Source organism: Apteryx rowi, unplaced genomic scaffold (assembly GCF_003343035.1).
Source record: "Apteryx rowi isolate R43461 unplaced genomic scaffold, aptRow1 scaffold_78, whole genome shotgun sequence".
Taxonomy (NCBI): domain Eukaryota; kingdom Metazoa; phylum Chordata; class Aves; order Apterygiformes; family Apterygidae; genus Apteryx; species Apteryx rowi.
This window is the reverse complement of record NW_020451071.1, coordinates 1,148,814-1,158,458: the sequence shown is the minus strand read 5'-3', so window position 1 is coordinate 1,158,458 and position 9,645 is coordinate 1,148,814. Positions and strand designations below refer to the sequence as shown.

General features: G+C 51.5%; 1 protein-coding gene across 1 annotated transcript; it reads right to left on the bottom strand.

The window, feature by feature from the left end:
* Window positions 1-5,656: 5,656 nt before the first annotated feature.
* On the bottom strand, window positions 5,657-9,586 carry ZBTB25 (zinc finger and BTB domain containing 25). The gene is made up of 2 exons (XM_026088692.1): window positions 9,337-9,586; window positions 5,657-7,696 (listed from the first exon to the last, which is right to left on the bottom strand). The coding sequence occupies exons 1-2, from the start codon at window positions 9,507-9,509 to the stop codon at window positions 6,565-6,567; spliced, it is 1,305 nt and encodes a 434-aa protein (XP_025944477.1). The 5' UTR covers window positions 9,510-9,586; the 3' UTR covers window positions 5,657-6,564.
* Between the last annotated feature and the right edge of the window lie 59 nt (window positions 9,587-9,645).

Sequence of the window (9,645 nt, the reverse complement as noted above, 5' to 3'; positions counted from 1 at the left end):
CGTCAGCCTGAAAGAAAAAGGCCTTTTAATAATTTTGGATTACACGTGTGTGTGTGTGTGTGTGTGTGTGTGTGTGTGTGGTTGCAATTTGCATACAGCTGCATGAAAGTTAGCCCGTGCCTCGGAGCGAAGTCCCCTGCCGATTGCTCAGCTGATACAGAAATAGCAGCCGCTCACTCGGCAATTGCTCAGTGGGCACGTGGAGATTTTTTTTTTTTTTTTTTCTTCCCGGCGTAGCATCTGGATTCGGGTTACAACGCAAGGGCTGCAAACTCTCCTCGTACCCGGTGTGCTGCCACGTCTCAAACATCGACAAGGAGCTCCCCTGCCCCGGGAGGCCGCTGAGCGGCCAGTGCCACAGCTTGTTCCCGCGCAGGGAAAACCTGAGACAAATCTGAGGATGTTTAAAAATATATTCTTTTTTTATTGTTTTCTGTGAGTTCGATTACTAAGTTATCAGCTGTTGATAATTCAGTGTATTTGCAGTATTAGTGGCTTTGTGCTTCATGCTGGTCCTTTCGGGCATCAGGCCACGCTTTGCAAAGGGGCTTTCAAGGACCGTCGGTACCTCTGGAGCGGGGCGACGCCACACGAGGGACGAGCACAGTGCCCTCCCCGGAGCCGGCGCCGGCTGCTGCACCCTTTCCTGACGGCGACCCCTCAAAGCTGAACGCTCCTGTTGTTCTCCTGCCTCGTGACTGACGGGGCAACGACGGGGAGGTTTGTACACGGCAAGAGAAATTCCCGGTGGTGCTCGGCTGCGGGGAGCAGGCAGAGGTCTCGGAGCCGCTAACAGGCCTGAATCCTTCGGAGACGCTCGCTCCTCGCCGGCACTTTTTTGCCAGGTTTCCTGCTAGTTACCCATCCGTTATATCCACTCGCAGATTGCCGCCTGCCTGCGGCCCGCCGTAAGGGATCGGTGGGATTTCCAGAGGAAAACTCTGGAGGAGCTGCAGGCTGACGGGGCCGAAACCCCACTGCAGGCGGAATAAAGCAGCTTTCGCTGACACCGCTTCATTTGCTCCGCTTTTCTCTGCGATTTCACACCGACCGATAATTTTGCAAGCAAAAAATAATGATTTGCAGTTTTGGAGGTTTGGCGCGTCCCCGGAGGGGCTGGCACCCACAGCCCCGGTGCAGCTGGAGGGCAGGAAAGGAGCAGTGGGGTTGATGGGCCAGCGCTTTCCGGTGCGGCTCGGACGGGGCCCTGTGCTATTTATTTATGTATTTATTTATTTATTTAACAAAACCTCTTTCACATAATTTCTCAAGGCCCTTTATAAGCATGCGGAAAATACAGAAGAAAATTACTACTGTTTTCAATAGTATTAATACTATTTATTCTTTCAGGTTTACAGAAGAAAATATAGATCATAGCAGCTGTTAATGACAATTAAGACTCTGCACTCCTTCGTTTTGGGTAGAGAGTTGAACACTAATAAAATGTTTAGCAGAACTTTAGTCTTTTGGAGAAAGACCGATTAAATCAGCTATTGCGTAGGAATACTGGGGTAGGAAATGGGTGAGTGCGCGCGCGCGTGTGCGCTTGGTTGTGCAGGAGCACCAAGTACGTTGTGTGTGGATCATTTTTTAGGGCTGTTTTCCCCGCCGGCGGGTGAACGCAGCTGGGGCGATGCCGAAGCCCCGCGTCCCGCAGCCCGGCTCGGGCAGCTCGTGCGGCGCCAGCCCCGGGAGCCGGCCACGCTGTGCCCCGCTGCGGGATGGGGGGGCATCGCTCCGCGCCGGGATTTGAACTGAATTAGCTTGTTCTTCCTCTGCTCGCTCCCCGGCCCCGGCTGCTTCGCACCCCGGCATTTCCAGCACTCTGTGCCTCGTCCCGGAGCAGAGATCGCATCAGTCCCAGCAGCCTTTTGGGGCAAGAAAGAGGAGAAGAGGAGGTTTTCACTGCTGCCATGGCGAGAGCCCTCCCGGGCGCCGGCGGCTCTGCACCCGAGCCTGGACATGCGCTGGGGACAGTGAGCTCCCAGCGTTGCCCCTCACACGCAGGGTTTCCCCCGGAGTAACCCAAAATAACCAAATGCTCCAAGAGAACAGGCCGATTTAAATAGTTTCCCTCGCTATTTTTTTACCTGTGTCGTTTTGTTTCCCAAAGAAATTGTTCTTGTTAGCTCTTGTCGGGTGGTATTAAAATAATTAGTTGTTTTAACCTTGCTAAAGGTTAAATTAGTTGTTTTAACCAGCTAAAATGCTTATATTAAATGTGTTCTTTTTTCAAAAACTAACCAGAGGATATATTATTTCTTACACATTTCTTTAAGCAATGTTATAGGTTAACATTTATTAGCAGGGTCAACTTTCACGCTTACTTCTTATTGCAGGAAATTGTGACGGGTGCAGCTCTTTGCTAAAAGACAGAGCTTTTCTGCAATGAGGTGAAATGCCATTTAGTTGGAAAGTGGACTTCAGCTCAAACACACAAAAACAGCCTTTTCAGGTGKTTTTTATTACAGAAAAAAAAAATGATATACCTGGTGGATACAGAAGGGGGAGATGGTAAGGAGACATATTTTGCATTTGAAATTACTAAACTGGAAGTATCGTCTATAGCCAGAGCTGACTTCCTAGCCGCCTGTCACGCAGTAAATTGGAATTAATGGCGATCGCCCCTTCCCACCTCTGTGCGCTGGAGCTGAGCCAGGAGGAAAACCTCCCGCTCTCGGGGAGAGCCCCTTGAGAGCAAATTTTTAATCCCAGCTGGAATGTTAACTCTGAAGTCTAATGATAGTCACGCACGTCGCATTCACTCTCCCTGTTCGCCGCATTAACGAGGCCGGTGGCTCCGTGCCGTGGCAGCTGCCTGCGCTGGGGGACGGCAGCGACGGCAGCCGGGTGGGAAGCGCTGCCGAGGGGCGCCACCAGCGAGCGGGAGCCACACAGCACCTTGCCCTTGCTTTCCGCCTGCCCGAACGCCTCTGCCGGCGGGCAGTGCCCCCGCRGACGGGGCCGAGCCGCTCTCCCTACCCCCTCGCGTTGAAGCCGCCCTGTTTGGCACTGATTCGGTGAAGGTACCACAGCAAGCAGCCTGCCGCCCGGCTTGCAGCCACGCGGCTGCAGGCACCGGCGGTGACCTCGGTCCACGGGAAAGCTGAAGTGCCCCGAAGCTCCTCGGCACTGCTGAGAGCTGGGGCGAGCGGCGCCCGGCGCTGCAAGGTTTGTTCTTACTTCAGAGACGGCGTGTTATATTGCATCGTAGGTCTTCAGCATCCGCAGCTGGCTCCTTCTTAGCCCATGCACATTTATCAATCATCGGTTGCAGCTACCTGGAAGGACTTACTTACCRGTGGGCTTATTCTGCGTACTGTGACGAAGCCTTCAGTTTTTTCATGCAAAAATACGAGAAACGAACAGTTATCATGCGCAGCGGTACACATCAGGGAGGTTTTCAAGCACGCGCCGGCACAGGAGTTAAGCGTTCAGCAATCCAAGCGTCTTCTACGCGCGGCACTACAGCTCCTTACTGCCTCCCCAGGAGCAGCTGCTGCCCTGGCTTACAAAATGCAACCGTCTTCTCAAATTATTTTCTATTCATGAGACTCAGTGAATGGTATTTTCAAGGGGCGGCTCCAGTTAATGCAACTCAGAGCTGACAAGACTTCTGTCTCCCAAGCTTTTTCTGCGGCATTAATCATAACAGCGCTTTAACACTGTCACTAGAAAAATGCTGGGAACACATTTCTTGTGTTGCAAAYGATGAAAAAATGCCTTTCAGTCACAGATGTTTAGTACTGCAAAGATTAACCAAAGTACAGCCCTAGTAAAGGGTCTAAAACTAATAAAAATATTGTTTGCACTCATCGGTTTTCAAAGACATACATGAACACAAGCACTGGTTTCAATGACTGCAGTTCTCCTGATTTATTTGCTTTCAGTACAACAGAATCACTACTTCAATATATGGCCACGTATCATCGCTGATGCACCTATGGATCTAACGTCTACTCAAGGTCCCAGCTTGCATCGAAGCTCCCCGTTACTGGCCAGGGAGGGAACAAGCGTGTCCGCAGCACGAACCTGCGGCCTCGGGGGCAAAAGGAGCATTTCCCAGAGGTGCCTCCAGGCACCGCTCCCCGCCAGCTCCCCGGCCGGCCTCGATGCCGAGTTTTCTTAATGCGGCCTTTGTATAAAGACGTGTCACGATCAGGTTATCATCTCGTTGATCTCGGGAAGAGATCTGCAAACACGTCAAGGGCCATTTGACTTCCAATATAAATTAGTTCAGGCAAATTAGGCGTCTAGCTGAAGCTGCCCAGGTGCTCGTCTTCCACCGAACGGTCTCAAAACTGTCACTTTTAGTTCTTCTCTGCAGCTGTGTCTCTACCCAATAGATGTGCCTCTGTGCTCCTGACCGAGCTTAAATTGCATACAGGAGCTGAAGCATGACAGACTGGTACAAGTGACACAGGCAGCACGCCGAGAAGCCTGCCCACTGYGGACAGCGTCCGCACAAATAGGAAACGATCAAAATACACCCCCTCCCCCCCCGTTTCTTTTAACCCATCTTGTAGGAATAGAGGTCAGTAGACCCCAGAGGGCATTTGCCCCGGTTAGGAGGAGTCTCGCGCTGGACGTGATTTAGTCGACGTTATCAGTGCGTGGACGAACCAGAGCGCTCTCTTCTGCGCCTGCTGCACGGGAATTGCTCCGCGCTCACAGCCGGCAGCCGAAGGCCTAGCTGTCGGGAGGGTTTTGTTTGTTTGTTTTTTTAAGGAAAGCATTTTTAACAGAGTTCGCTAGCTGTGCGTTCACGCCAGGCTCAGAGACGAGAGCAACCCACAGCTTTCGCGCGTACGAGCAGCAGGCACGGCGCCCAGCCTGACAGCCAGGCGCGCACGAAACYGCGGTGTGCATTTTGCATGTCACACGTGCAGCCTCAAAGGCTGCTTGATCTTCCCTTTCTCTTAAATACAGTTTGGCAGCTCTGCGCGACTGATCCATCCCCCGGCACGTGCAGTTCACGGCCCAGGAGAAGCAGCAGCGGTCCTTACAAAGACCTCAGACGGTCTTTTAGGGCAGCAGTGATTCGATTTCAGATCTTGCTCCAGGACAGTTTCAAAGACAACAGCTCAAGGGTCCCGACTACAAAGAGGTTTGGACCCGGCGTGTCGACAGCCAACTGTCCTCACCATCGTTCAAACTGCTCCTTTCCTAATACGACRACTCAATCCCACCTCGGCTGGCAGGGCGCCTCCAGCATCCTGCTTCRCAAAAACCCGATGAGGAGATTACTGGAGCAGGGCAGCGGAGCAGCTCGCGAGGCCTCGTCCGCTCACCGCAAGAGAGATTTGGGCACTGTGAGAACTTCACGTGGCTGATTGGGGCATTCGGATTAAGAGCGTGMTCTTGAGGGATGGGTGGTATCATCCCATCTGGTAGGAAGCTCAGAGTATCTCAGGTGAAAAACTGGAAGGACAAAACACGAATCCAAGAGGAATGCAGGCGTATAATTTTAAATGCCTCTTGGGTAAGTTATTACTCTCCAGGTATCAAGCAATGACAAATGAAAGGCAAAAAGCCTCTGTTTTACTAGTTCTAGGGCTGTTCCACAAGCAGAGAAGAAATAACACATTATGTATTTTCTTTTAACAAATACATATATTGTAGCATTTAAGAATATATTTATTCCAAGCTGTTTATAGAGTAAGAAATCATTTTCACTGAGAAAAACCTTGTGTGGTATTCAATCCTGTAAAGCCTTAGGTGAGGCCGCGCTCTCCAGGGAACCYGTGCAAGGAGAGGACCACTTCCCTGCTGCTCGCGTTCCTCCTTGCAGAGGAGAGGGCCTGACACTGGGATGCGACGCCACGGCAGCAGCAAAATTTGTCCCTCTTCATACAGAGGTTCATACAGGTTGACAAGGGAGGAGCAGGAATGAGGCAAAACACATGAAAACCCCTTAAGCACATGTCTAAAAGCATATTTAAAAGATTCTGTTGACTAGTGACTCCAGGGTTTGTCAAATTTAAGGCTGCCACTGCTACAACCAACTCCACCAATACCCTGGAAAAGATCAAGCCTAAGGCTCCCATGTGTATTTACACAGAGACTTAGTAACTGCAGTTATACAACATGAACTTCAGGACTTATTTCCTTGAGATATTTATTTTGACTTAAAAACAAAGTTATTTGGAAAGAACAACATACATTTCCCTAAACATTTTCCTCATTTTAGTTTCAGGAGAGCAATTCTACAGGATACAAACAGTCTTAAATGCTGCTCAGATGCTGCTTAAACCTCACACCCAGCAACTTCTACAATCTTAACTACAGTAAAGCATAGCAGAGTTAAGTTTACATTTATGAAAATGTAGCTAAATTACATGGAGGCTTCCAAAAAGGACATCGATCTTAATTAGCTTGTGTTTAAAAATTAGACAAAGAAGTAAAAACATAAATACACAAATCAAAGTATATAGTTCTTCACAGTTATCTCAGTGGAGACAGGAATGGTGGTTGAAATCAGTTCTAGAGTGGAGTCATTCACTAAATGGAAAATGCCAAAATATCGACAGATTCAGCGCCTAAAGGCCACAGGAGAAGGGAGAACTACTCTACTAGGATTGTATCGACACTTTCTTGGATAAGATCAGACTCCAATATACATGAATCTAAGTGCTCCTGAGATAACCCCGAGCTCTTTCCCATGCTCTCGCTGTCACAGTAAGGACGAAACCTGGGGGTCACGGGGCTCTCCAGCCGCTGGCAGCGGCTGTATTTGTACTGCTTCCCCTTGTGTGCGTACATGTGCTCTAGCAACTGGCTCTTCCGGAAAAACGTGTGGCCACAGATGGTGCAACTGATTTTTCTCTTTCTGGAGAAAGAAAAGTTACAGTTTAACTCTACCGGTTCGTGGTCCTTGGAGATGAGCGAGAGCTGGCCAATCTGCAGAGGCTCGAGGTCGCTGCGGCTTGGGCGCTCCACCTGGTGCTCATCATCTTTCAGGAGGAAGGCCCCGAGCCGGTGACCTTCGCCAGCCTCCCTGTTTTCGGCGAGCGGCTGCACTTCCCCCAGGTCGCTGCTCTCCAGGATGGAGGCTGGCACACCGAACGGGAGAGAGCCCGAGACGTGAGTGTGCAAGTGCTCCCGCAACCCGCCCCGCGAGTCGAAACGCTCCCCGCAGTAGTGACACAAATGCACCTTGTGGCTGGCTTTAGCAAAGACAGGGTTCACCATGCCCGGAGAAGGAGGGGTGCAACTCTGGGACACGACGGACTCTGAGTCACACTTCTCCTGCTTTATCGAGACGGAGAGTTTTGGAAGCTCTTYGGCGGGCTTGACAGCACCGGCAGGCTGAGCAGAGGGACGAGCAACCTGCTGCTCCAGCGGGCCATCGTCCAGTCCGATGGCGAGGGAGAGCTGCAGCTGCGGGTGATCCCCCTGGGCAGGGGGCCTATTTCCCGCGCTCGCTAGGCTCTCCTTTGCTTCCAGACGTTTGGTTTTGTGGGCAGTTGAGATCTGGATCCCGTACAAGTTGGAAGAAGGCACCGTCTCTGGGGAGAAGGCTTGGTTCATTTCGATCGCGATGTGGGAAAGGTGGTCCGCGTGCAGAAACCGAATGCCCTCCTCCAGCCGGCTTTGGCTGACGGTCTGCTTTGGCCCCTTCCCAGTGTACATGATATGCAACAGGTAACTGAATATGTCAGGCTGGATATCTGTGGGCTGAATCTTTATGCATTCACTGAAACAAAACAGATGATTAAGTACATAAGCTGCTCCAAATCACTGTCCTGACCCATCATCTGCCCGGCCATTTGCTCTATCCTTTGCTTTTAGAGCATGTGCGCTGCTGACCGGCTCCAGATCCGCAGCGAACAGCACTGCGTGATTCGCACAACCGCCTCGTGCGCACAGCAAAGTGCCCAAGCGTGTATTTATCCGCGTGACCACGACCGTGTGCACAGTCCGAGACAGCGAGACGGGCCATGTACCTGGCATTCGTACGCACAGCGAGTTGTGACCACGCGCCACTGCAGCAATGCCACACGAGTTACCGATGTGGACAGCGTGCGCCGTTCCAATATGACGGGGCAGAGAATATTTGTGCATCCAGCTAATAAATTCAGCAGCTGCTGCTACTGTGTAACCTTTACGAGCTCTACACTGCCGTGTCAGCAAACAGTATCTATCAGAAAGGAAGTGAAATAATCTCACTTCCAGCCAAAGGGGCTACATGGCTGATAGCTAATGATTATCTTGCGAAGGTGCTGAAGGTCACCATCCTCACCTTCGCAAAAGGAAGGTGAACCGAGAGGAACTGCATCAATTACAAGCAGCAAGCGCCATCTTAGAGGCCAGATCAAAACTCGGCAGCAACTTAATTGTACCTGTGAAACCACTTTTTACCAGGCCAGGTGAGGCGCCTGAATGGCAGCCTCATTGAGGGTGCTAAGCTCAAAATAAACTGATGATCTCAGTCTCAGCCCTTATCTGCAGGAGCCTGCAGCACAGAGTTGCGATAAGGCTATGGTTTCTTGATTGCTTTAAASCCACTGAAGCACAGAGCCTGCCAAAAGGGACAGTCCCACCCAGCAAGCTGGGCCGGACAACTCATCTAGCTGAACGGCTCTTGTTCTTTCCTTTGCTGGGATAATGTCTAAGCAGTTGGTGGGAATGCATGGGCAGAGCACGGGCAGGACTGCGCCTTGCAGCCTAAAGCGACGGTGGAAGCGCGGCCTGAACGCTCACCCTTGCTGATGGCGGCCAGAGCAATGACAAGCACTGAGCGAGGTTGGAGACGGGACCTTGCTGGTCTCCCCAAAAAGGCATTAAGCCTTTGCACCGTGGAGGGCGCATGGCAGAACACCGTTCCCTCACCGGCTACACGCTGCGTTATGCTGTAACTAAACACAACATCTGGTTCCTGGCCGTAAAACTGCCAGCACCTGCAAACTCTGAATTCACGCAAAGCTTAAAACAAGAATTGTCTAGAAGCCAATGCAAAGTAATGGACACGCTGTATGGCTGTAAAAAGCGCATGTATACCCCTAGTTTAAAATTTGTGAGATCTTACTGCAAAAGGACTGTGATCCTCGCGTGTTTGTTTTCTCTGGTCATGCAAATGTCTCATCTTTAAAATGTGGAGCCTGAATGTTAGCTTATGCTGTTTAACAAGGGCGGTTTTAATGGATTGCATGAGACTATATCCTAAACTGGGAAAGTTTAGAGAGCCAAGGCATGCATCGGCCTAGGAAAATCATCTCAGGCCATCTAACATCCCCACTTACGCTCTTCTGGAGTATAATACCTTCAGAAAGGGGGGGGAAAAAGCAGGCAGAAGAGAGCGGTCAAAGCGCAGGAGGAGAAGCTGCACGTCCTTACCTTGTCTGGTGAATAAATATCATCTTAAAGTAGTTTGAAAAAGCAGCTAGCACCGCTCTGTGGGCTTTGAAGTAAACATCTCCGATGGCAACGGTGCAGTCGCACAGAAAGCCGAACTCGCGCTGCATGTTCAGCTGCTGGAGCAGGACGAGGCTGTGGCCGGCGGCGTCCATGGCGCGCAACGGTGAGGCCGGGGCACGCTCGGAGCGGGGGCGCCGGGGCGCGGGGGCGTCGCACCGCCGAGGCGACGGGACGGGACGGGACGGGGCGGCGAGCGCGGAGCCGCCGCGGGAAGCGCCGCCGCTCGGC